Source organism: Erinaceus europaeus, chromosome 7 (assembly GCF_950295315.1).
Source record: "Erinaceus europaeus chromosome 7, mEriEur2.1, whole genome shotgun sequence".
NCBI lineage: Eukaryota > Metazoa > Chordata > Mammalia > Eulipotyphla > Erinaceidae > Erinaceus > Erinaceus europaeus.
Window position 1 is genome coordinate 100,037,188 of NC_080168.1, and position 27,759 is coordinate 100,064,946.

Here is a 27,759-nt window from a genome sequence, read left to right on the forward strand (position 1 = left end):
CAGCAGGGGGGAGGCCCTGGGCTGACACCCTGGCACAGAGAACTAACCAGGAAACTCAGGAGAAGAGCTACTCCTTGGTGGCCTAGCGGTAGGGCTGTGTGGTGGAAGCCTTCCCATGTTGTTCTCCTGATGAGAACATGGTGAATAGTTTCCTTAGAACCTACAGACTATAAATGGGACTATTTTGGAAACTCACAGGGCCCAGCAGTGCTGCCTGGCTTGGCAGAGAAGCTGAATTGAGCCTGTAGCTTTGGATCCTTGGGGTGTGAGAGTCTCTTTGCATAACCACTGTATTATCTCTTCCCCACCCTGCTTTATTTCTTGATAAGGAGTGAGGGATTAAGCCAAGAAGCCTACTTATAGTTTAAAAGCCCTCAGTCTCCCATAGCCTACAGGGAAGAAAAAGAACAAAATAGGTTTTTAAAGCCACTGTGCTCCAACTCAGGGATTAAAAATAATATCGAAATAACTGTTAATTTCCACAACTGTGAAACCTTTAACTACCTTACTTAGACACAAGTCAATCCAGGCAAGAGTGATCAGTAATTTGAAAAGTACTGAGAGAGGGACCTCATAACACACTATATAGAATGATTAAACCAACAAGAAGAAATACTGGAGATACGAACCAGGACAAGAGTCCAGCTAAAAGCCCCCCAAAGGTTGAAGCACAAAATAATGAGATCAACATCCAAAGGCTAGTTAAGAAAATAATCACAGGCGTGAGTAAAGAGTTTGAAAGAACTGTCATCAGAAATGCAGAAACAGGGGCCAGGTGGTGGCATATCTGGTTGAGTGCACGTTACAGTGTGCAAGCACCTAGGTTTGAGCCCCCAGCCCCCACCTGTAGGGGGAAAGCTTTGCAAATGGTGAAGCAGTGTTGCAGGTGTCTCTCTGTCTTTCACGCTCTCTATCCTCCCCTTCCCTCTCGATTTCTTACTGTCTCTATACAATAAATAAATAAATAATAATAAAAATATTAAAAAAATAGAAATGCAGAAACAACAAATGAGACTCTGGAAGAAAACACTAATTGTCTCAAGGTTATCAGAGAACTGAAAGCAGAAATAGCTGAGCTATGAACACAACTAGCTGAACAAGCTAAAACAGTATCAGAACAGGGAAACAAAATAGATGAACTCCAGAAAACAGTAGAGGGGAGAGAGAATAGAATCAATGAGGCTGAAGACAGAAATAGCAAGATCGAGGATGCATTAGAGACAACTAAAAAAGAAGTAAGAGATCTCAAAAAGAGATTAAGAGACACTAAAACCTATGGGATGACTTCAAGAGAAACAATATATGCCTTATTGGCTTACCAGAGGAAGAACGAGAAGGAGGGGAAGAAAGCATTCTTCAGGACAAAATCTGGTACCACATAGGAGGGCCATGGCACCATGAGAAGCTCTTGTGCTACGGTCTTTTCTCTCTCTCTCTCTCTCTCTCTCTCTCTCTCTCTATCTCCATATATATGTGTGTATTTGTTTGTTTGTTTTTTTACTAGGAGCATAAGAAATAATATATGTGTGAGGAATAAAATAAACAAAAAATAAAAGTAATTTATTCCTCCAAGATAGCTAACCATTCAACAACTAGCCAAACTCGCTCTAGTGTGTACCACAGAACTCACTTTTAATCTTGTCTGCTGGATCCTCTTGTGAATTCTCAAGGGAACCTAACATCAAATGGATGCCCACAGACTGGTTTATCTTCTGAGAGCTTTTCATTTAACAGCAGCAATGCTGCCTTTCCCTATAGAACCAGGCTAGGGCATGCTATCCAGTTTTTCAAAAGTGTGCCTTGTTTAAGAATATATATGGAAGTGGAAAAACCATAAAGAAATGAAAGGTAAATTTGGTGGTGGGTAAAGTGTACTGGCACCAATTGTGGGGAGGTGTGGGACTGTACTCCTGTTAACAACAACAAAAGTCTTTTTTTTTTTTTTTCCCTCCAGGGTTATTGCTGGGGCTTGGTACCTGCACTATGAATCCACTGCTCCTGGAGGCCTTTTTTTTTTTCCCCATTCTGTGTTGTTCTTGTTGTTGCTGTTGAACAGGACAGAGAGAAATCAAGAGAGATGGGGAAGACGGGGGGGGGGGGGGGGAGAAAAACACCTGCAGATCTGCTTCACCGCTTGTGAAGCAACCCTCCTGCAGGTGGGAAGTCAGGGGCTCAAACCTTGTGCACTTAACGCACTGCACTAGCACCCAAACCCCAGCAAAAGTTCTTTTTTTTTTTTTCTTTTTGTCTCCAGAGTTATTGCTGGGGCTGTGCCTGCACTACAAATCCACAACTCCTGAAGGCTATTTTTTCCCTTTTATTGTTTATTATTGTTGTTTATTATTGTTGGTGTTATTATTGTCGTTACTGCTGTCATTGTTGTTGGATAGGACAGAGAGAAATGGAGGGAGGAGGGGAAGACAGAGAGGGGGAGAAAAAGATAGACAACTGCAGACCTGCTTCACCGCTTCTGAAGCTACTCCCCTGCAGGTGGAGAGCCGGGGGCTCGAACTGGGATCCTTACGCATGTCCTTGCACTTTGAGCCACCTGCACTTAACCTGCTGCGCTACCGCCCAACTCCTCCCTTCTTTTTTCATCAGTGCACTGCTCAGCTCTCATTTAGTGGTGCTGAGGACTGAACCTAAGACCTCAGAGCCTCAGATATGAAAGTCTGTCATATAACTACGACACTATCTCCACTAATGTTTTTTTTAATTTATTTTGTAGGGTCAGATGGTGGCACGCCTAGTTAATCCTCACATTACAGTGTGCAAGGACCCAGGTTCAAGTCCTTGGTCCCCACCTGTAGGGATAAAGCTTCACAAGTGGCAAAGCAGGGCTGCAGGTGTCTCTGTCTCTCTCCATCTCTATCTCCCCAGACACTCTCAATTTCTCTGTCTCTATCCAATAATAAATAAAATAAATTTAAAAGTTATTTTATCTGATATACATTGAGAGGTAAGGGAGATAAAGAGACAGAGAGACACCTGCAGCACTGCTTCACACTTGTGAGGCTTTTCCCTCTGCAGGTGGGAACCAGGGGCTTGAATCATGGTCCTTGTGGATGGTAATACATTCCCTTAACCAGGTACACCACCACCTGGACCCCCACTTTGGGTTTCTAACTTATGGCAAAAATAGTAATAATGAGTAGGTGAAAACTAAATTGAAAAGTGAACTATCAATCAAGTATTCTAAAATGAAATGGGAGGGAGTCGGGCGGTAGCACAGTGGGTTAAGCACAGGTGGTACAAAGTGCAAGGACCGGCGTAAGGATCCAGGTTCGATCCCCTGGTGACTCCCTAACCTGCAGAGGAGTCGATTCACAAGCGGTGAAGCAGGTCTGCAAATGTCTATCTTTCTCTCCCCCTCTGTCTTCCCCTTCTCTCTCCATTTCTCTCTGTCCTACCCAACAGTGACGACATCAATAACAACAACAATAAAACAAGGGCAACAAAAGGGAATAAATATTTTTTAAAAATTTAAAAAATGAAAGGAGAAAGTAATATATTTCTTAATTATCTTTTTATTTAGTTGACACAACAGGAATAAATTGAGAGGGAAGAAGGGGAGAGGAGATAGACATGCAGCACTGCTTCACTGGTTGTGAAGGTTTCCTCTTTCAGGGACTTGAACTCAGGTCCTTGTACATGGTAACATGTGGATTTAACCAGGTGAACACTATTTTTTTTAACTGGATAGAGACAGAGAGAAGTTGAGATGGGAGGAGGGAATAGAGAGGGAGAAAGACAGAGAGATACCTGCAGCCCTGCTTCACCGCTTGTGAAGCTATCCCCCTGCAGGTAGAGACCAGGGGTTTGAACCTGGGTCCTTGTACACAGTAGCATGTGCACTCAACCAGGTGAGCCACCACCTGGCCCCAGTGCAGGTTGTTTTTAATAAATATTTTTTAAATAATACTTTCACCAATGCTTGTGATTTAAAATCCATGGGAAAATATGAAGTATTTATAGTACATACCTTGTATAGCTACATCTGCCAGTACATGTATCAGTATATATATGTGTGCATGTATAGATGAACAAAGATACACGGAAACATATACCACTCACCCTACCTACCTCAGAGAAGCGTCTGACCCTCGCTAAAGCACTATTCAAAACCAGTCCCACGTAGGGAGACAGCTAGCTCTATTAGAGCACCAGTTTACATGCCTAAGACTCAGTCACACACTCAACCCCACAATATTGCAGAGGTGAGCAGTGTTCTAATCCCCCTTTACACTCTCCTCCCTCTCTCATTCTTTCTCTCACAGTAAATAAATCTTAAAGAAAAGAGGGGCAGATGGTGGCACACCTGGTGAAATGCTCACATTTACAGTGCACAAGGATCCAGGTTCAAGCCCCTGGTCCCCACCTGCAGAAGGAAAGCTTCACAAGCGATGAAGCAGTGCAGCAGATGTCTCCCTGTCTCTCTCACTCTCTATCTCTCCCTCCCCTCTCAGTTTTTCTCAGTCTCTATCCAACAATAAATAAATAAAAATAAGAAAAATTTTAAAAAAAGAAGAGTCCACTCAATTACATCTCTCCTTTTTGCTTAGACCTTTTCTATCACCATAAAAATCACACAGCATTCTGTTTAATATTAGATTAAAACCTTTTTACTAAATGGCAATGAACGATAACCTGGGGATATGGATAACAATGACAGGATAATAATAAGAGAAAAAACAAACACAGTATGTCTTTTAATACTAAAGCATATGTGAATTAAAGTTAAGCCACAATGTCATTAATGATAACCAAATCCTGAAAAGTGTTTTATAAAACTAACACAAATCTGGGATTTTAAAAAAATGCTAGGAGACATCACCTTACATATGAAATGTTACAGGGTAAAGGAACAAGAATGAGCTATTTTTACATGCACCTAAAAAGCTGCCACAGACATTTTGTCAAAAATGCATTGCTAGTGCCTATATTTACCTGAATAAACTGTTCTGCCATGCTGCATGTTAATAAAGAATACAAGACAAAAATAAGGAAATGTTAGCAGAATAAAACACATCTGTTCCCGGAGTATTATAAAATTAACACAGAGATTTATCTATCATCTAACACAAATTAGTAACTGAACTATTTCGAATTCAGTAAACCATGCAGCTCTTAGTTATGAACAGATGCTCCACAGCGTTAATTTAATTAGACTTCATCTCTTACAATAGTTCTTGTCCTTTTCAGATATTGGAGCAAGTTGTAAGATCCTGTTACAAGGGCTCCCTTTTCTAAGTCAACTGTTATGGTTTTTTTTAATATTTATTTATTCCCTTTTGTTGCCCTTGTTGTTTTATTGTTGTAGTTACTATTGTTGTCGTCATTGTTGGATAGGACAAAGAGAAATGGAGAGAGGAGGGGAAGACAAAGAGAAAGATAGACACCTGCAGACCCGCTTCACCGCTTGTGAAGCGACTCCCCTGCAGGTGAGGAGCTGGGGGCTCGAACCAGGATCTTTACGTTGGTCCTTGTGCTTTGCGTCACGTGTGCTTAACCCATTGCGCTACCGCCCTACTCCCTAAGTCAACTGTTTAATTCACTAGTTAGAGCAGCAGAGAATGACAACAAAATATGCCTTTTCAATTGTGTCTGTTTGATGCTGTTTTTAAAATACAGATTTAGTTCATGCTTTAGCATCAAGTGAAAACAACCACTGCCAAGGTAAAGCACGACCTCAAATAATAAAGTATGCTTGTAACATATGACATGCAATAGACATTTTAAGTGAGAAAAAAAAATAGGAGGCTGGCTGGGTTGTTCATTGTGCTAATAGCTTCCATCTAAAACCTTTTGGGTTTGTCAAAAACACAGTGACTTCTGACTCAGCACTTACTTCTCTTTGGTGACACAGCCTGCAGGCATGCAGTCACAACATCACAGTTCCTCTGTACTTTATGCAAAAGCCTGTCCTTCTGCTTCAGCTGCCGGAGTAACTTCGCTGATTGAATGCCAATTCTGTACTTCAGCTCCTGAAGGATCATCTTCAGTTCATTTGTATCTATTATAATTTAAAGAGAAAAACAGAACAATAGAAACAGATCAAATAAACATAGAAGTAGAAAGAATAAAAATAAAGTGTGTGGGAGTCAGGCAGTAGCGCAGCAGATTAAGTGCATGGGCCGCAAAACGCAAAGACCAGCATAAGGATCCTTGCCCCGGCCTCCCACCTGCAGGGGAGTCGCTTCACAGGCGGTGAAGCAGGTCTGCAGGTGTCTATCTTTCTCTCCCCCTCTGTCTTCCACTCCTCTCTCCATTTCTCTGTCCTATCCAACAACAACAATATCAACAACAATGACATCAATAACAATAGCAATAATAACTACAACAAGGGCAACAAAAGGGAATAAATAAATAAATAAATAAAATTTTTATTTATTTTTATTTATTTTATTTATTTATTCCCTTTGTTGCCCTTGATGTTTTATTGTTGTAGTTATTATTGTTGTTGTCATTGTTGGATAGGACAGAGAGAAATGGAGAGAGGAGGGGAAGACAGAGAGGAGGAGAGAAAGACAGACACCTGCAGACCTGCTTCACCGCCTGTGAAGGGACTCCCCTGTAGGTGGGGAGCTGGGGCTCGAACCGGGATCCTTATGCCGGTCCTTGTGCTTTGCGCCACCTGCGCTTAACCCGCTGGGCTACCGCCCGACTCCCAATAAATAAATATTTTTTAAAAATGAAGTGTGTGGGAGTCGGGCGGTAGCCCAGCGGGTTAAGCACACGTGGTGCAAAGAGCAAGGACCGGCATAAGGACCCCGGTTTGAGTCCCCCGCTCCCCACCTGCAGGGGAGTCACTTCACAGGCGGTGAAGCAGGTCTGCAGGTGTCTGTCTTTCTCTTCCCGTCTCTGTCTTCCCCTCCTCTCTCCATTTCTCTCTGTCCTATCCAACAATGACAACATCAATAACAACAATAATAACTACAACAACAATGAAAAACCACAAGGGCAACAAAAGGGAAATAAATAAATTAAATATTTTAAAAAAATGAAGTGTGTGTCTTGCATTTGTGAGTCCCAGAGCTTGGTCCCTGGCACCACATGAGAGCAACACAGACCAAATGAACAGAACTCTGCAGATGGTGAGGCAGAGCTTTACACTCTCTCACTCTCCAGTTCTCTTTCCCTACCACCCCAGGAACACACGAACCTGAGCAAATAAGTCTTTCAAACATTTCCTGTTCAGTCTATGAGGCATACATACTGTTACGATCAATTTTGTTACTGGGGTGGTGGTGCAGTGACTGAGCACAGGATTTCTAAGTGTAAGGTTCCAAGTTCGATCCTTGGCACCACACATGCCAGAGTAACACTGTTTTATGTTCTCCCACTTTTTCTCTTTCTTCCTCTGCCTCATTAATAAATAATTCATAGTAGCAACAAATGCTGGAGAGGGTGTGGGGACAAAGGAACCCTCCTGCACTGCTGGTGGGAATGTCAATGGGTCCAACCTCTGAAGAGCAGTCTGGAGAACTCTCAGAGGGCTAGAAGTGGACCTACCCTATGACCCTGCAATTCTTCTCCTGGGGATATATCCTAAGGAACCAAAAACACCCATCCAAAAAGATTTGTATATACCTGTGCTCATAGCAGCACAATTTGTAATAGCCAAAACCTGGAAGCAGCCCAGGTGTCCAACAACAGATGAGTGGGCTGAGCAAGCTGTGTTATATATACACACAATGGAATACTACTCAGTTATTAAAAATGGTGAATTCATTTTCATCGCCCCATCCTGGATGGAGCTTGAAGAAATCATGTTAAGTGCAGTAAGTCAGAATCAGAAGGATGAATATGGGATGATCTCACTCACAAGCAGAAGTTGAAAAACAAGATCAGAAGAGAAAACACTAAGCAGAATTTGGAATAGAAGTGGTGTATTGCACCAAAGTCAAAGACTCTGGGGTGGGAGGTGGGGAGGTTTCAGGACCTGGAACATGACGGCAGAGCACCTAGTAGGGGTAGTATTGTTATGTGGAAATGTTATTGGGGCCGGGTGGTAGTGCACCTGCTTGGATGCACGTTACAATGCATAAGGACCCAGGTTCAAGCCCTGGCCCCCACTTGCAGGGAGGAGGCTTCATGAGTGGTGAAGCAGGTCTGTTGGTGTCTATTCCCCTCTCTATCACCCTCTTCCCTCTCAGTTTCTGACTGTCTCTATCCAATAAATAAATAAATAAAGATAATTTTAAAAATTTAATATTTTGGGGGGTCCGGCAGTGGCGCAGCGGGTTAAGCACATGTGGCACAAAGTGCAAGGACCCACGTAAGGATCCCGGTTCAAGCCCCCAGCTCCCCACCTGCAGGGGAGTCACTTCATAGGCGATGAAGCAGGTCTGCAAGTGTCTATCTTTCTCTCCCCCTGTCTTCCCCTCCTCTCTCCATTTCTCTGTCCTATCCAACAACGAACAACATCAACAATGGCAATAATAATAAACACGAGGTTACAACAACAAGGGCAACAAAAGGGGGAAAATGGCCTCCAAGAAGGGTGGATTCATGGTGCAGGCACCGAGCTCATCAATAACCCTGGAGGGAAAAAAAAATTATTATTTTTTAAAAAGAACGTATGCCTGTACAAACTACTGTATCTTACTATCAACTATAAACCATTAATCCCCCAATAAAGAAAATTTTAAAAAGAAAAATAAATAATTCAATCTTTTCCTTTAAAAAAAAAAGGATAAATTTTATCCTTGGTGCAACTTGTAGCATGTAAGCAAAGGCTCTTGACCAAATTTTGGTTGCAATTTTACTTATTACCTGAAAATTGGTACCTACATGTTGTATCATTACAGTGTTCAGATGGTAAACCTGCTAAAAAATAATCCTTCTGAGTCTATTACATCAGTGGTAAAGTAATAGAGGATAATGGTAAACTAATAGAGTGTTGGGACTATGTGTAAGCTTGATAAGAGCTTAGGGAGAACTACCCCCATCCTTGGATGGATGTCTGAGAAGATACCTTCTTGGTTAGTCTCTCTCAACCGAGGTGAGCAAAGGGGAGTTCAGACTTAGTTCTTTCCTTCTTGACTCTCAGGCCCACAGAAACCCCAATACTTCTACCCATTAACTGCAGGCCACATGGCCACCTACTTTAAGATTCACTTACTCAAAGTTCACAGAGGAGAACACACCTTATCACACACTCCTAGCAGTGCCCTTTGATGTTCTCAATTTGCATCAAACCTTGCTTATCTTCTCTCTATCTTGCCTTAACTGGTTCCCCTCAAATGCCTTTGGATAATTAAATGCCTGCATCAGGAGACTAATTATCTTGACCTTTATGTATCTGCATCAATTCTTGTCATATACCAGCCCCCTACCATAGGGGCAAGCCGACCTTTAAGAAACCTGTAATTTCTGACAAATTTGAATAATGTTCTTTGTTTGGTTTTCTACTTAAACCTTGCCCACCTGCTAATAAAGAAGACCTGAGACCTGAGACCTGAGACTTGAGATCTGAGGTCTGAGCACGCTGCAGGTCTTCCCGGTGTCTTTAATTCTTGTCATCCCTTACGCGAGCAAGAAAGAACCGGTCCGTTACCTTTCTCCTGGAGATCACCCCGCCAGAGACCCCAACAATAGAGAATGTTCTTTTTTAGTTACTATTTTTATTTATTATTTTATTTATTTATTTAGGACAGAGATAGAGAGAAAGCAAGAGGTAAGGGGGGAGAGAGGTAAAGGGGTGTTCCTTCACCCCTGATGAAGCTTTCCCCCTGCAGGTGGGAACCAGGGGCTTCAATCTGTATTATCTTTACTTATAAGATAGATACAGCCAGAAATCAAGAGGGTAGGGAGAGAGAATGAGGGAGAGACAAAGAGAGACACCTGCAGCACTACTTCACCACCTGCAAAGCTTTTTCCCCCTGCAGGTGGGGACCGGGGGATGGAAACCAGGCTCAACCTATGTGCTCAACATGTGTGCTCAACCAGGAGCGCCACTACCAGGCTCCAGTACAAATGTTCTTAATAGCACTCTTTTTCCATCTGTAGGTTATTAGTTAAAAATAAACAGAGGGGGTCAGGCTGTAGCGCAGTGGGTTAAGCGCACGTGGTGCAAAAGCACCAAGGACCGGCAGAAGGATCCAGGTTCGAGTCCCGGCTCCTCACCTGCAGGGGAGTCGCTTCACAGGCGGTGAAGCATGTCTGCAGGTATCTATCTTTCTCTCCCCCTCTCTTTTCCCTCTCCATTTCTCTCTGTCCTATCCAACAACTAACGACATCAACAATAACAATAATAATAACCACAACAAAGCTACAAGGGCAATAAAAGGGGAGGAATGGCCTCCAGGCGCAGTGGATTCATGGTGCAGGCACTGAGCTGCAGCAATAACCCTGGAGGCAAATAATAATAATAATAAAATTTAAATAGAGGGCTGGGAGACAGCTCACTTAGCAGAATACAAATCTTTTCAGACACAATGCATGCTGTTCAAGTCCTAACACTACATAAGAACACATCACTAGGAAAAGCTACATAAATGGGGTGGTGGTGCTGTGGTGTCTCTCTCCGTTTCTCTGAAACTTAAAAAGTATGAAAAGACTTCCTTGCCTGAGGCTCCAACATCCCAGGTTCAGTCCCCAGCACCACCATAAGCCAGAGCTGAACAGTGCTCTGGTGTGTCTGTCTGTCTGTCTGACTCTCTCCCATTAAAATAATCCACACAGAGAGAGAGGGGGGGGAGAAGGGAGAGAGAGGGAGAGAGAGGGAGAGGGAGAGAGAGAGAGAGAAGGGAGGGAGGGAGGGAAGGAAGAAAGGAAGGAAAGGGCTGGGGAGATAGCATAATGGTTATACAAAGCACTTTAATGCTGAGGCTCTGAGGTCCCAGGTTTAAGCCCTTGTACCACCATAGGTCAGAGGTAAGCAGTGCTCTGGTAAAATAAACAAATTTTTATATTTTTAATGAAAAATTCACCTGGGGGAGCAGGCAGTGGTGCACTGGGTTAAACGCACAGAGTACAAAGCGCAAGAACCTGCACAAGGATCCCAGTTTGAGCCCCCACTCCCCATCTGTGGGTGAGGGGCATGGAGTCGCTTCACAAGTAGTGAGCAGGTCTGCAGGTGTCTATCGTTCTCTCTCCCTATCTTTCCCTCCCCTCGCAATTTCTCTCTGTCCTAGCCAAAAAAAAAAAAAAAAGAAAAAAAGTTGAAAAAATGGTCACAGGAGCAGTGGATTCATAGTGCAGGCACTGAAACCCAGCAATAACCCTGAGGCAAAAAAAAAAAAATTGACCCAAGGACAATGGAATTGCACATGCACAAGTCCCTGGCACCATACACGCACACCAAAAAAATAAATAAAAACAAAAATAAATTGTAGGTCAATGTGATACGACTAGGTTTGTTTTAAGTAATCTATTTAATTCTATTAGGTATAACAGCACACTTAAGTGACTCAGTGATTTTTCAAATATGGAATTTTTTTCAAAAAAGATAAAAGAATTCAAATAAAAACTTATCTCAGAAGCAATTTTTCTACAAGTGAAAAAAAAAGACATGGGAATCAGAAGCTAATAATCTTCCTGTGAACCGTCTATACTATTTAGGTTTTTTTTTTTTTTTGTCACATGCTATCATAGTTAGTCAGTGCCAGGCAGAAGCTATCTCCCCCTCAACTTGGCACTGGCTAAGCCCTCATTAGAGGTTCCATCTGGGGTTGGGAACTATTCACTTTGAATGGGGGGGGGGGGAGAAAGGGATCAGAGAAGCCAGAAAGGATCAAATGAGAAAAAAAAAATGTTCACAAGAAAATACTTCTTTTTTTTAATTAATTAATTTATTTATTCCTTTTGTTGCCCTTGTTGTTTTGTTGTTGTAGTTATTATTGATGTCATTGTTGTTGGATAGGACAGAGAGAAATGGAGAGAGGAGGGGAAGACAGAGAGGGGGAGAGAAAGACAGACACCCGCAGACCTGCTTCACCGCCTGTGAAGTGACTCCCCTGCAGGTGGGGAGCCGGGGGCTCGAACCGGGATCCTTCCGCTGGTCCTTGTGCTTAGCGCCACCTGCGCTTAACCCGCTGCGCTTAACCCGCTGCGCTACCGCCCTACTCCCAGAAAATACTTCTAAAGGTCAAAAAGAGTTTAACTTTTGAGATCTGTGTATGAGATACTGAGGAGGCCTTTTAACAACTGTCACACTTGATCAAATCAAAGAAAATGCATTGGACTTTGAGTTAAAAGCAATTGACTTTAGATAAGCCTGTGTGACCCTAGGCCAAGGTGATACTCCAAGACTCAAACTATCCTTAGAGTAGATTAGTCTGGAGAATAAACTGAATAATCTTTAGAAACATTAATATCAATAGCACTAAAATAAGGATAGGAAACTATGAAGAAGAAAACAAAGGCCAGTTATCTCACCTTGAGTTCAAAAATGGTGAGATGTAAGAAAAAAACACATTTAAGTTAAATGAAAGGACTTAGGTTCCAAGTATAATACAAGAGAATTAAGCTACAAAAGGAGACCAAAAGACTCTTCATTTGTATAAGTCTCCAGATGCAACAACTAGCCTTTCTTGGGCCAGGTGGTGACACACCTGGTTGAGTGCTCGCTCATGTTACAATGTACAAGGAGCCACGTTCAAGCCCTGAGTCCCCACCTGCAGGGGAGGGCTCTTCACAAAATGTGAAGCAGTGCTGCAGCTGTTTCTCCTTCTCTAGCCCTTTCTATCTTTCCCCTTTCCTGTATATTTGTCTCTAAACAAATAATAAAATATTTTAAATAGCCTTTCTTTGAATGTTTAAAATGTTTATTTCTAGAAACAAAAGGGGTAGGGATATTATAATCTTGCATTTAAATTATACTTTTACTAGCCCCAAGAGTCATTTTCAGTGTTATTTAAGGTACCCAGAAGCACTCTCTGAACTATAGGTATGGTTCAAAATGGGGAAAATCTTGAGTCACATTTGGAAAGAACAATGTCTGCCGGTATCATGAAGATAGGAATAAAGTTTTCTTTATCTTTGTTATGGCCCACATCAGTATTGCTAATACAGTGTTAAATAAATAAGGGCAAATGAGACCATCAAGAAACAATTAGCTCTCTAAGGAATTACAGTGTATGTAATAAAATAACATCTTACATTTATTGAGCATTTTGCACATATTAACATATTTTCTATCACCTCTAGCATAGGTATTATTATCATCATCATTATCATTCCTACTTGTAGGTGGAGAAAATAAAAGAGGTTACAAACAGCTTTGCTTTCTATAAAAAAAAAAAATTAAAATTAAAGTAGCCCAGGAGGTTGCACAGTGACTATCTTTAGACTTAGAACTACAAGATTCGTGTTGGAGTCCAGGTATTACATGTGCCAGAGAGAAACTCTGGTTCTCTTTTCTCTCTCTCACTAATAAATAAATAATCTAAAAAACATTTTTTAAAAAAATATAGCTTGGCCGGGGTCACACAGCTAATTAGGTACAGTAGTAAGATATCAATTCAAGCATTCTGAATCCAAAGTTCACCTCTTTGTGAAAACGCTGAGCATCGAGATTTTCCTGAGAAGCCTTTTTGATATAGGTAAAAAGGATCAGTATACACTAAGTATCTAAATTAGTATTGTAACAAAACCCCTGATGTTGTGATCTGGGGAGAAAGCTCAACAGCAGAGTTTGTATTTCATGTGTGAGCCCCCTGTTTAATCTCTAATACCCCATGAGGATAGCTAAGACAGGATGGATGGGAGAGCAGTGCACTGCACTTGCTCTAGCTCATTCTTATTCTCTCTTAAAAAAAAAAAAAATTCTAACTTTGAGAAGAAAGCATTAATATACAAATTACCTACATTTTATAACATAATGTTCTACCAACTATTACATTAGAAGGAATAATTGTATCCTAAAATTCTAATAACCAGGATTGAAATCAGATTGTCTGACAGGCATGGAAAAAGCAACATTTCCATCACCTGAATCTTTAAACTTAATATTCTACTGCTGTTTATTGATAAATGTGGTTCTCTGTGTGTGAAGGAGACTACTAGGTGACACCAGCCATGCAGTTAGATTGAGCCCTGGGCAAAACAGACTCTTCTAGATGTTATGAATGATCAGTAGAGCGGTCACTCATTTGAAATCCACTTGCAAAACTGTACTGTTTCCTCTCAAATGTTAGCTTGCCAAATTTCCTCTTCCAAAAGGAAATTACTAATCCCGCTAATTCCTGCCGTAATGAAAAGTAAACAACCTTGCAGAAACAGAAACAGAAAATCATAATTCGGATGTGAGGGCGATCTGGCTGCGACATCTGTCACCCCATTGATCGCCAGGGTTGATTCCACTGATCTGGCTGGCTAGGCGGGTGTCCCCTTCCACCCTCACTGCTCCATGTGCGTCCCTCCCGAAGCTGCGCGCTCGGTCAAAGAGGACGGCCTTCCCCGAATAGAGACGGACCAGTCTTGGGTCGAGGGTATACGAGTAGCTGTGCTCCCCTGCTAGAACCTCCAAACAAGCTCTCAAGAAAATCATAATTCTTCAAAATTAATTTTGTTGGATCCTGGAAGAACGACTGCCCTGTTGAACTCTTGGTATGCGCAGACACACTGAGGTGGTCAAATCACTGTATAAAATGAAATGGCACAACTCCAGCTAAAGTCCTATGCAGGGGGAAGGAGGTGGAAGTCATTTTTAAACAATCAGCTGAGGAAGTCTTCACTAGGAAGTCAAAGGAGGAAACCCAAATGTTTACAGAGATTTGAGAAAGCAGACAGATTTATTCCTTCTCTAGTTAGTCTTTGTTTTGGGGGTTTGGTTTTGGTTTCTCCTGGAACCAACTAGACTGGTTTTACAGTCAGAAAACAGGAAACCATTATAAGGTTTTTCTCTCCTCCCTTTCCTGGTTATTTTACACAAGGAAGTTACTTTCTAGAAAAATTACGGTAATTTAGCATTTCTTGAACATCTCACTTCATTTTGTAAACTGAGATCTTGATAAAGCTATTGGAGAAAAAAAACTGCATTAGAGTCTGAAAGGCAAACTATTATGAACAGTAGAAGGGAAAAAAACAACTCTGTTTGAAAGGCAAACTATTATGAACAGTAGAAGGAAAAAAAACAACTCAATTAGGACACGAGATTCAGTGTCCAATAGCAAAAAACAAAACAAACAAAAAAACACCGGGGGTCGAACGGTAGCGCAGCGGGTTAAACGCACATGGCGCAAAGCGCAAGAACCAGCATAAGGATCCCGGTTCTAGCCCCCGGCTCTCCACCTGCAGAAGAGTCGTTTCACAAGTGAAGCAGGTCTGCAGGTGTCTGTCTTTCTCTCCCCCTCTGTCTTCCCCTCCTCTCTCCATTTCTCTGTCCTACCCAACAACTAATGGCATAACCCTAGAGGCAAAAAAAAAAAAACACCAAATTAGCCTCTTTCCCCCCCCAAAGTCAAGGCCATTTTCCAGTCAACGTGTCCAATTAAAGGTATCAGCAGTTGATGATAACATCAATGCTCTAGGACCATCCTATCTGCTACAAAGTCATAAATTAAAATCCTGCTAATGAGTGAGCTTCTTGAAACCACGCTGCACAAAGGAAAACGGAAAGGAGAGGGGAAAGACAGGAGTCGCTTCTTCCAAAACTCTTCCAGAACTCCTTCCAAAACTGTGCTAAGGGCTATCCTGGTGACCCTGACACATAGACTGCCTTTCCCCCAGGGGAGGAAACCTGCCGCTACCTTTGCAACAACTGACCTCTGAGGAAGCAACTGGAGAGGAGATGGTGGCAGTGTGGAATTATTTAAGTGTAGTCATGCCTGAAGCTCCGAAGTCCCAGGTTCAATCCCCAGCACCACCATATGCCAGAGCTGACCAGTTCTGAAAGAAAGAAAGAAAGAAAGAGAGAGAGAGAGAAAGAAAGAAAGAGAGAAAGAGAGAAAGAGAGAAAGAGGGAAAGGAAAAGAAAGAAAGAAAGAAAGAAAGAAAGAAAGAAAGAAAGAAAGAGAAAGAAAGAGGAAATTAAGTGTAGTCTTGAATTAGTGACACTGTAGGCGACAGACCAAGGGGGACGCTGCAGTAGCCTTTGGGCTCCCGGCGGCCCCCAGCCCTCTCCGGCCTCCCCGGCCTCCTCCTCGGCCTCACCTTTCTGCCGCAGGTAGAGCATCTGGTGCCGCTGGCTCGGCCGCTCCTGCAGCTCCTGCAACACGCGGGAGTCGCCCGCGCCGCCGCGCCCTCCCAGGAACACGTCGGAGCCGGAGGCCTCGGTGGAGCTGTCCAGGCTGTCGCGCCGCCGCCAGCGGCCCCCGGCCCGCCGGCCCCCGGCCGCCTCCTCCTCCTCCTCCGCGCAGCTGTAGAGCTCGGTCAGGAGCCCGCTCACCAGGGACGCCGTGCGGCTCGTGCGGCCGCCGGGCTCCGCGTCCTCCTCGCCCTCCCAGGAGTCCCGGGAGCCCCAGGGGCCCCGCTCTGCCGGGGGCGCTGCAGGCTGCGCGGGCAGCCGGAGGGCTCCGGGAAACGCGTCCTGCGCCGCGTCCTCGGGCTCCAGGTTCCCGCCCGCGGGAAGGACCTCCATGGCCCCCGGCGCGCGGTGGCTCCGCTCCACCCTCCCCTCGGCGCCCGACAGTTCCGGGAGGGGGCGCGGCCTCCTGCCCGCGGTGCCCCCAGTCCCACCGGGCGCCAGACCCCTGCGACGCGCGGCCGAGGTTGGTACCTTCTGGGTTTGGGATTCGGAGCCGATGTAGCAGCTTGGCCGCCGACCCACCTGGGAGCACCTGCCGCAGCAGGTGAGGCCCCACTTGGCCCGCGGGTGCTCCCAGTGGATCCGCACAGAGCAGGACGTGGCCTGAAGTTAATGTGGACCCAGCTGCTGGCCGGAGAGGGAGGAGGGAAGCTCTGACCACTACTCTCCTCATTTTTAAACACGTGATTTAACTCAAAAAGAGGGCACGACTTGCAACTTTGTCAACCACCAGCCAGCCAGCGGTAATGCCATGAGAATTCTTCTTCTAGCGTTTGAGAATTCTAAAAGCCAGTCAATCAATATAGGTCAAGAACTCTCTTTGTACAAAACCCAGCCATTCTCGCTTTACCACCTGATCTGAGTGACTTTAAGGTATCTTTAGCTTTGTGCCTGACAATAACCTTTCTGAAGACCTGGCATGTCCTTGAAATTTAGTAACATTGTGAACTCTTTTGTTTCAGTGAAAAATAAAATCCTGGATTCATATCATCTAATATCCTGGTACAAGACCTAACAGGAAATGAGGGTAAATGTCCATGGGATGACCAAACGAATATATTTGTGTAGCTAATTCTAACAGTAAAATCAAAAGTTGACCTGCTGTTCTATGAGAACTGTAGCTTTACACTAAATTTCAATGAAAAATCTCAGATATTTTTCCGTGTACATACCTTTAAATTTAATAATTGCTAAAATTAAAGTGCTTTCTTTTTTAATTTTTTAAAATTATCTTTATTTATTGGATAGAGGCAGCCAGAAATCAGGAGGGAAGGGGGTGATAAAGAAAGAGAAAGACAGAGAGACACCTGCAGCCCTGCCTCACCACTTGTAAAGCTCTCCCCCTGCAGGTGGGGACCAGGGGCTTGAACAGAGTCCTTGCGCATTGTAATACATGCACTTAACCGGGTATGCCACCACCCAGCCCCATTTAAGTGCTTTCTTATGTGTCCCAATATTGTTCTTTGCATGAATTATCTCATTTCATTCTCACTGTAGCCCGAAAAGTTTAGTGCTATTTCAGATGAGCTAGCTGAGGCTAAATAACAAAGTAAAGTTTTCTGGAAGTGTCTTACTTCATTATGGACTAATGCATTATTTTTACAAATATACATTTATCTTATTTCCCAGATCATATGAAGATAGGTTATACATCTAAAAGGAGTAGCAAGGGCTGAGAGGTGGCACACCTGGTAAGTGCATTGTTACCATGTACAGGGACCTGGGTTTAAACCCCAGCCCCCACTCACAAGTAGAAAGCTTTAGGAAAGGCAAAACAGAACTGCAGGTGTCTTTGTCTCCTCCATCCCTTTCCCTCTCAGTTTCTCTCTGTCCTATCAAATTAAATAAAGTTAAAAAATATTTTAAAAGACTTAAAAAATGGGGATAAACAATAGGGATGCTTTGTTTATTCAGCATATCTTTACAATACAGCTTGATGCTACATAAAGGAGCTCTTGTCCCTCCCGTCACACCATCATCCTACACCTGTAAACAGAGTAGCTAGCTCTTTTTGACATTGAAGGTAATATGGGTGGGAGAAGTTTCACAACTTTTCTTTTATATTATCTTTATTTTATTTATTGGATAGAGACAGTCAGAAATTGAGAGGGAAGAGTGGGATAGAGAGACAGAGAGACACCTGCAACACTGCTTCACTTTCCCCCTGCAGGTGGGGACCTGGGACTCAAACCTGGGTCCTTGCGCATTGTAATGTGTACTCAACCAGGTGCACCACCACCTGGCCCCTTATAACTTTTCTATCATATACCCAAATTTAAAATTATACTGAATATTTCAGGGCTGTATAGCCACAATACATCAATCTATATTGTAATGTATGACATAGGATGAATGGAATTATTTATTTGTTGTTTTTCGTTTTTAGGATTTATTTTCTGTTGTCCTCAGTATTAAATAAAGTCCTGAGAGCCCTTCTTTTATTACACACTTTGCAACAAGTTAGAGTGGAACACTGAAATTGGATCTTCTCCTAGTTGATTTCCCAGACCTTTCTAAGATGTGTTAACAACTAGTCTTCAACACTGTTCTCATGTATCTGTCAAAACATGTGGGTAAAGAAACTCCAAGTGAACTGAAGGAAATGGTGAAAGAGACCAAGAAAACAGTAGATTATTGACAGTTAACATTCCTAAATTAATTAGAACTTAAAAATTATTGCTTAGTCCTAACTTTACCAAACCACCTGAAATTCAAAAAACAAAAACAAACAAACAAAAAGCTTAAAAAAAATCTTTGTGGGGGCTGGGCAGTAGCGCAGTGGGTTAAGCACACGTGGCGCAAAGTGCCAGGACCAGCGCAAGAATCAGGGTTCAAGCCTCCAGCTCCCCACATGCGGGGGGGGGGGGGGGGCTCGCTTCACAAGCGGTGAAGCATGTCTGCAAGTGTCTATCTTTCTCTCCCCTGTCTGTCTTCCCCTTCTCTCTCAATTTCTCTGTGTCCTATCCAACAGCTGTAACAACAATAAAAACTACAACAAGGGCAACAAAATGGGAAAAAATGGCCTCCAGGAGCAGTGGATTCCAATTGCAGGCATCAAGGCCCCAGCGAAATCCCTGGAAGGAAAAAAAAAAAAAAACTTGTATCTACTGGAATGATCTGCACCTAGATATCCTGTTCTCCTGCCAGGATCAGAGCTCTCCTCAAATCTCAAATGTCATCTTTACAGTAGGTCTTTATTTGACCCTCTGCAGCCCCAGCATTCATTCCCTTTTCTCTTTTGTTCCATAATACCACCTTTCAACATACTGTATTACTTACTGACTTACTTTCTTGTATGTCTCTTGTCACTAAAGTAATAGCTCCTATGGGCAAAATTTTGCCTATTTTGCTCTCCAGGCAGAACAGCCCTCATGATCTATCTATACGGGGGGGGGGGGGGGGGGATATGGAAAAATAGGGGGGAAGGAAGGAAAAAAGAATAAACAATATAAGAATAACTCCTTGAGAAAAAAGAATAACAGGTTTCCAGCTTAGAGAGTTTCACCATCTGTCTGCTCCAGCAGCTACATATTGACTTTGCTCTGGTCTCTGTGTATAACCAGACAAAATGAGCAGATAGCAAGAGAAAATAATGTTGGAACAGTAGGAATCAATTATTTTTTACAAGAATCTTTGAGAGGTGTTTATTGTAGTCTGAAGCTGGGACAAAACTGACCAAGATGAGTTTAGAAAGTGTGAAATCGGGGGTCGGGTGGTAGCACAGCGAGTTAAGTGTACTTGGCGCAAAGTGCAAGGACTTGCATAAGGATCCCGGCTCCTACCTGCGGGGGAGGGGGGTCACTTTATCAGCGGTGAAGCAGGTCTGCAGGTGTCTATCTTCCTCTCCTCCTCTCTGTCTTCCCTTCCTCTCTCCACTTCTCTCTGTCCTATCCAATAACAACAACATCAATAACAAAAACAATAATAACCACTACACAGCAAAGACAACAAAAGGGAAAAAATAGCCTCCAGGAGCAGTGGATTTGTTGCAAGCACTGAGCCCCAACAATAACCCTGGAGGCAAAAAAAAAAAAAAAAGTGTGAAAGCTGCTAGCAAACTCTATTCTATATCAGAAAAACTGGTATTAATGAAGATTTTGCAAAAAATCCAGGTCTTTGTCACCACACCTGGTTATGAAAATGACTGACTGAACATGACACTCAGTGACTCTCTAGAACTACATAAACATTTAATGAATGAAGAGGTTTATGAAAAATACATAAAATCTACTAAGTGTAAAAATGGCACTCCTTAATAAGCAAGCATGAAACAAACTTAATCTAGCATAGCTGTCTTAACTCAGTGCTGGACAGGATATTTAAAATAGCAACTGATAACAATAATGGAAAAAAACTATAAGAATGCTGTTGGGGGGAGTCGGTCGGTAGCTCATCGGGTTAAGCGCACGTGGCACCAAGCGCAAGGACAGGAGTAAGGATCCGGGTTCGAGCCCCCGGCACCCCACCTACAGGGAAGTCGCTTCACAGGCGGTAAAGCAGGTCTGCAGGTGTCTTTCTCTCCCCCTCTCTGTCTTCCCCTCCTCTCTCCATTTCTCTCTGTCCTATCTAACAACGATGACATCAATAACAACAACAATAAAAGACAAGGGCAATAAAAGAGAAAATATAAGAAAAAAATTTTAAAAAGAATGCTACTGGGAGAAAATACCCACTAACTTTTTTTCTTTATTATTTATTTATTTATTTATTTATTTTGCCTCCAGGGTTATTGCTGGGGCTCAGTGCCTGTACCACGAATCCACTGCTCTTGGAGGCTTTTTTTCCCCCCTTTTGTTGCCCTTGTTGGCTTTTTTTAATCATTGTTGTGGTTATTATTGTTGTTATTGATGACATTGTTGTTGAATAGGACAGAGAGAAACGGAGAGAAGAGGAGAAGACAGGGGAGAGAGACACCTGCAGAACTGCTTCACCACTAGTTAAGAAACCCGCCTGCGGGGGGGGGGGGGGGGTTTGAACCAGGATCCTTTGGCCTATCCTTGCACTTTGCGCCAAGTGTGCTTAACCCGCTGCACTACTGCCCAACCCCTACCCACTAGCTTTCTATGGTTACAGATGAACACAGCAGGACTGTTTTTGCAATACTCTATCATTTTGGGGTGAGACTCCAATTATAATATTCAAAATTCCCAGTCATTTATGGTAAAAAAAATAGTTATAAAATTATATCACCTGAGGATAATGTGAATTTCATAGCTTTGTATTTAAACTTGCTTATATTCAGACTTGGATTTGTCAAAATACATAATAACATTTGGTTCGGGCGGTAGCGCAGCGGGTTAAGCGCACGCAAAGCACAAGGACCGGTAAGGATTCGGGTTTGAGCCCCCCCCACACACCTAGAGGGGGTCGCTTCACAAGCGGTGAAGCAGGTCTTCAGGTGTCTGTCTTTCTTTCCCCCTCTCTGCCTTCCCCTCCTCTCTCCATTTCTCTCTGTCCTGTCCAACAACAACATCAATGGCAACAATAACAACAAGGGCAACAAAATGGGAAAAAATAGCCTCCAGAAGCAGTGGATTTGTACTGCAAGTCACCAAGCCCAAACAATAACCCTGGAGGGACAAAAATCATAATGATGTTTGCATTGGAAATAACAGTTGTAGAGAAAAGTTCTTGTTCATTGTACAGTACCTTCCTAGATTCTATCCACCCTAAAATCCCTATTTCTCATTCTCAGTGTTCCTGCTCTTTGATTCTGTTTATTAAACATTTTGTCCTGCTTTGTCTTACTGCCTTTCAGCCACCAACTTGCAGATACTACTATGATTTCATCCTGACTTCCTAGGCAGATGACCTCCCCAGTGCGTCCCAGACCTCAGTTCTCCAGAGCCTCACCACACCAGGAAAAATAAGACAGGCTGGGAGTATGGATGGACCAGTCAACATCCATGTCTATCAGAGAAGCAATTACAGAAGCCAGAACTTCTTCCTCTAAACGCCAAAAAGAATTTGGGTCCATACTTCTAGAGAGGGAAATGTTAGAGGAAGATGACCAGAGCACTCCAAATCCCAATTCCACCAGGACTTGGAACATTTTTTCACCAGGAATCTTTTCTTTTATACTATCACTGAAAGGAAAAAGAATCTGGAAAGTGCCAGAGGAAGTCAGGCACTGTTTAGTCTATCTGAGAGGGAAGAGGAAAAAGGAAGGACGTGCAGAATTAGTAATAGGTGTAGGTGTGACTTAGAAAGGAAGTGGGGGGGGGCTGAGCAGTGGTGCACAGGGTGGAGTGCAAGAATCCCAGTTCCAGCTCCAGGCTCTTCACCTGCAGGAGTGGTTGCTTCACAAGCATTGAAGCAGCTCTGCAGGTGTCTGTCTCTCTCCCTATCTCCCCCTTCCCTCTCAATTTCTCTCTGTCCTATCCAGGAAAATGGCCACCAGTAGTAGTGGATTTGTAGTGCAGGCACCGAGCTCCACCAATAACCCTGGAGGGAAAGGAAGGAAGGAAGGAAGGAAGGAAGGAAGGAAGGAAGGAAGGAAGGAAGGAAGGAGAAAGAGAGAGAAAGGGCACGCCAACAGAAGTAAATAAAAGCAGGCAAATCTCTCGATATAGACATAGACATAGACATAGACATAGACATAGACATAGACACAGATATAGATATATTTAGCTACATAGTCAACCCATATCTGTCACCTTGGTGACGGAACTATTGCAGTTTCCTCTGGAGGAGGACGGAGACACAGAAATCTGGTGGTGGGAATGGTGTGGAATTATACTTCTATTATCTTATAATTTTCTTTTTTAACATTTTATTTATTTTATTTTATAAAAACAGAGAAATCAAGAAAGAAAGGGAAGATAGAGAGGGAAAGAGAAAGAGAGACACCTTCAGCAGCGCTTTACCATTTGCAAAGCTTTTCCCTTGTGGGTGGGGATGGGGCTTAAACCCAGCTTCTTACACACTGTAATGTGTGCTCAACCAGGTGTGCCACCACCCGGCCTCCTTTATCTTATAATTTTCTAAATCACTATTAAATCACTAAAATATGGTATTACTTAAATTTAATGGAAGTTACAGTGATACATGAATTACACTGTAATCTTACAAACTGAAAAAAAATCACTGTAATTTATATACATTATAAAACAAGTAATGATACTTTATTAATATGATGATGTTTAGATTAACAATACAATATTTCTACTTTTGCCTTCCTGCATATTCAGTTCTTTTGCCATCAAAATTAAGAATGCCAGGGGTGTAACTAATGCTTAGCACATATGTGATTCTGGATTTGATCCTGACACCAAAAACAAACAAACTATATATATATATATATATACATATATATATATATATATATATATATATATATGGTTATATATAGTTATATATACATATATAGGTATTAACTTATTTTTGGTTGATCTAACTTGAAAACTATGTTAGTTGCTCTTGGAAATTTTTTAATTGCTCTTGACAAATTGATAATTGCAAATAATTCTGGGTGATTTTTAATCCCAGGTGGTTTTCTCTTTTAGTTGTTATTGGAACTGTTAAGCATATTTTAAAGGTTAAATAAAAATGAGGTTAATTTTTGATAGTCTATTTTAAAATTTTTTTTTTTTTTTTTTGATAACACAGGGAATAAACCTAGGGCTTTGTGCATGCATTATACTGTTGGTATGCATGAGACCCCTTCTGTTTCATTTGGTTTAAATCCCCCCTGCTTAACACTATTCTATTTACATAACCACTTCATTCTATTTACATAACCGCTGTTAACAAGCACCACCCTCCCTCCAGGGCATTGGTTCAATCCCCACTGTTTCATGATATGTTTTTGCTCCACCCCCTCTCCTTGTCACACCCTGATCCTCTCCTTGTCACACTGATTGTCACCAGTCACTTTTCTCTCCACCCTCTCTATGTCACATCCTGTTTCCACCCTACTTGGCAAGTATATATAAAGACAGCATTGTGAGTTTTACAGTACCTTTAGTTTAGCTTAGCTCTTCTTAGATTGTGCTGCGTCCTGCATGATAAAGAGATACTGCCTACAGCTCAACCATGAGTCCCTGGTCATCTGTTACCCGCCCGCCCGTGAAGCCAGCCTGGCGAAAACAGCATAACCCGTCGAAAACAACATTATCCCACCAACCAATGGCCTCCTGGGGCTGATTTTTTCATTCTTTATTTAGAGAGAAAGTGCAAGAGTAGGAGAGACACCAAAGCACAACCCCACCGTCCATGGAGTTTCCCTTGATGCTACCCATGATGCTTGCATGTAGTGCCGGAACTTGAACTCAGGTTATATATTGTATTATATTCCTTGTAAAATAAAAAATAAATTGTGGTCAACCAAATTAAAGACAAAAGTGAGTTTTCATGAGAAGATGGTGAAACCCAGCAATGGCCTTTTGCATTTACTAGGAACTAAGCTCCATAGGATTAGAGTAAAAGGTTAACCGCCAGATTCAAAAAATCCAACTTTCATCATAGTAATCCAGTCATCATACGTGTCAGCACAAGCTGAAAAAAATGATCTAATTATCAAAAATGCAGAGTCTTGTTAAGGTCATTTTAAATGATGGGTGTCATAAGGCTATTGGAAAGACCTTTATACCAAGTTGGAAATAATATAAATGTCAGTCTGTAGTTGGTACGTTACAGTTTACATAAATTACATTCTATAGACTATAGTTAGTTATATTGGCCTCAGAAATAAATGCTTTGGGCTCAGGAGGTAGCTCACCTGGTTGAGCACATTCATTATACTATGCAAAGCCCCCAGCCCCCACCTGCAGGAGGTAAGTTTCAGAAATGGTGAAAGTAGTGTTGCAGGTGTCCCTCTCTCCACATAAATTATCTGCCTTTATCCCCTCTGTATGCCACGACACAGTAGGCAGATCTTATAAAAGTTCATATACCACTATTGTTCTTCTCTATTCTTCCTGTGACTGTTTGCCTTAGAATTAAGACAAAAATCCTTTACATACATGTGAGTCCTGCCAATCTCTCCATCTCCCTTTCTCCCTCTGCTGCAACTGCAATGGCTTCTTTTAGTTCTTTGGCAAAACAGATGCACTATCCAGGTGAGCTGTTTTGCCAGACCTTCTTTTAGTTCTTTGAATGCATCACCTCAGGAGTTTTGCATAAGCTATAATCTATGCCTGAAAGATATTCCACCAACTCATTATTCCATTAACAAATTAGGTATTTCTTTTAAATCAGGTATTTCTTTTAAATATTGGTGGTAGTATAGGGGGTTGAACCTGGGACCTTGGAGCCTCAGGAATGAGTCTCTTTGCATAACCATTATGCTATCAAGTCCCCAACAAATGATGTATTTAAACTCAATTTATTTCCTTAGGATACCTTAGGCTAAGTAGGGAAGCCCTCACACACACACTCCATGAAATGCTTATTGTGTGCTTTAATTTTCCTTCAGAACATGTTCCCATTTTTGCAATTATATTCTGTGATTATTAAACGGTCTCTCTGTCACTACTAGCCTGCAAGTTCTGTGCAATGAGGGCTGTGTCTTGTTAACACTAGTCTAGTATCTGCAATATAGCTGGCAACCAATTTTGCAATCTCTGGTCTCAAACACCTTACAAGCTAGCTTTAAACCAGAACTATCTTTATAATTTTACAGTTTGCATTGATGCAGACGAAACATCTTTTTTGTTGTTTGTTTTTGTATAAGATGTCTTCCCAAAAGTCTTAGAAGCTGAATATACAGGGGTTAATTATTCTATCAGCTTGAAAAATTAGCCTAGCTTGAAGCTGTATGTAACCCAATACCCTGGCCATCTGGAAACTACTCTGACCAGATTGCCAGCATAATTTTTACTTGCAATAGAAGAGTAATTCATTTTTAAATACCCTTTTGTCATCCTTAGATTAACTTTAATAATATAATAAAACAAAGGCAATTTTTTTGCTTAAGTCTTATGGTTATATATATGATATCTTGACTATTTACATAATTATTTTTACCTTACAATATAGTTCCTTCAAGGATTTTTTTAAAAAAAATTTTAATATTTATTTTCCCTTTTGTTGCCCTTGTTTTGTCATTGTTATTGTAGTTACTGTTGTTGTTATTGATGTCGTTGTTAGACAGGACAGAGAGAAATGTAGAGAGGAAGGGAAGACAGAGAGAGGGAGAGAAAGACAGACACCTGCAGACCTGCTTCACCACCTGTGAAGCCACTCCCCTTCAGGTGGGGAGCTGAGGGCTCGAACTGGTTTCCTTAGGCCAGTCCTGCGTGCGCATAACCCACGGCACCGCCCGACTCCCGGATTTTATTTATTTATTTATTTTTTTGCCTCCAGGGTTATCGCTGGGTCTGGGTGCTGGCACTATGAATCCACTCCTCCTGGGGGCATTTTTTTCCCCATTTTTTTCTAATAGGATAGGATAGAGAGATTGAAAGAGGAGGGGGAGATAGAGAGGTGGAGAGAAAGATAGACACCTGCAGACTTGTTTCATCACTTGTGAAATGACCCTTGTGCAGGTGGGGAGCCAGGAGCTCCAACCAGGATCCTTGTGCAGGTCCTTGCACTTCATACACTATGCACTCAACCCGGTGCACTTAACCAGGTGTACTACCACCCAGCCCCCAGGGATTGGTGTTTTTGTTTTGTTTTGAATTTCCCTGCTTTTCTGACTGAATTAACTTTGGTTTACAGTATTATAAGAACTCATGGTGTCACTTCACATCTAAGTATGTAAGACTCGCCAAATCAACCACGAAAATCTTAGTACCATCACACCTAGAGACCACTCCACCTATTTGCCTTTTCTTCTCTACTCTCTCATAGTTTTCACAGAGTCTAAGAACTAGTTGTTCTAGGGAGTCAGGCGGTAGCGCAGCGGGTTAAGCGCACGTGGGGCGCAAAGAGCAAGGACCAGCATAAGGATCCCCGTTGGAGCCTTTCTTTCTCTCCCCCTCTCTGTCTTCCCCTCCTCTCTTCATTTCTCTCTGTCCTATCCAACAATGAATACAACAATAATAACTACAACAATAACAAGGGCAACAAAAGGGGAAATAAATTAATTAATTTAAAAAAATTAGTTGTTCTATTTTCTGCAAGTTTGTCTTGGCTAATTATAGTCCATGTATGAGTGAAACCATCTAGTAATTATCTTTCAACTTTATTACATTCATTAGTCACCTCAAGTTCCATTCATTTTTCCCATGTGTCATCTTTTTTTTTTTAATGTCCAAGTGGTATTCACTGAGTATATACTGCATAGCTTCTTTACCCAGTCATATATTCATAGACATTTAGGTTGATAGCGTATTTGGGCTATTGTGAATAGTGCTGTTGTAGCCTACAAGAGCTTAAAAAGATTTTTCCCCGGGAGTCTTGACTGTAGTGCAGTGGGTTAAACACACGTGGCGCAAAGCGCAAGGACCAGAAAGAATCCTGGTTCGAGCCCCTGGGTCCCCACCTGCAGGACAGTCGCTTCACAGGCCCAGAAACAGGTCTGCGGGTGTCTATCTTTCTCTTCCCCTCCTCTCTCCATTTCTCTCTGTCCTATCTAACAACGAAGACATCAATAACAACAACAATAATAACTACAACAACAA

At 42.3% G+C, this 27,759-nt stretch overlaps 1 protein-coding gene across 5 annotated transcripts in view; it reads right to left on the bottom strand.

Annotated features, from left to right (window-relative positions):
- The window catches only part of TBC1D30 (TBC1 domain family member 30), a 126,038-nt gene that overhangs the window by 96,241 nt on the left and 2,038 nt on the right, over window positions 1–27,759 (bottom strand). For 2 of the 5 annotated variants that reach the window (XM_060194991.1, XM_060194992.1), the window contains exons 1-2: window positions 16,099–16,945; window positions 5,849–6,013 (exon numbers count right to left, since the gene is read on the bottom strand). In XM_060194991.1, the coding sequence (XP_060050974.1) occupies window positions 5,849–6,013; window positions 16,099–16,525 (592 nt within the window). In that variant the 5' untranslated portion in view covers window positions 16,526–16,945. Of the gene's footprint in view, window positions 1–5,848; window positions 6,014–15,711; window positions 15,835–16,098; window positions 16,946–27,759 lie in introns of those variants that run through there. The other 3 variants (XM_060194994.1, XM_060194990.1, XM_060194993.1) reach the window with 3 other exon arrangements.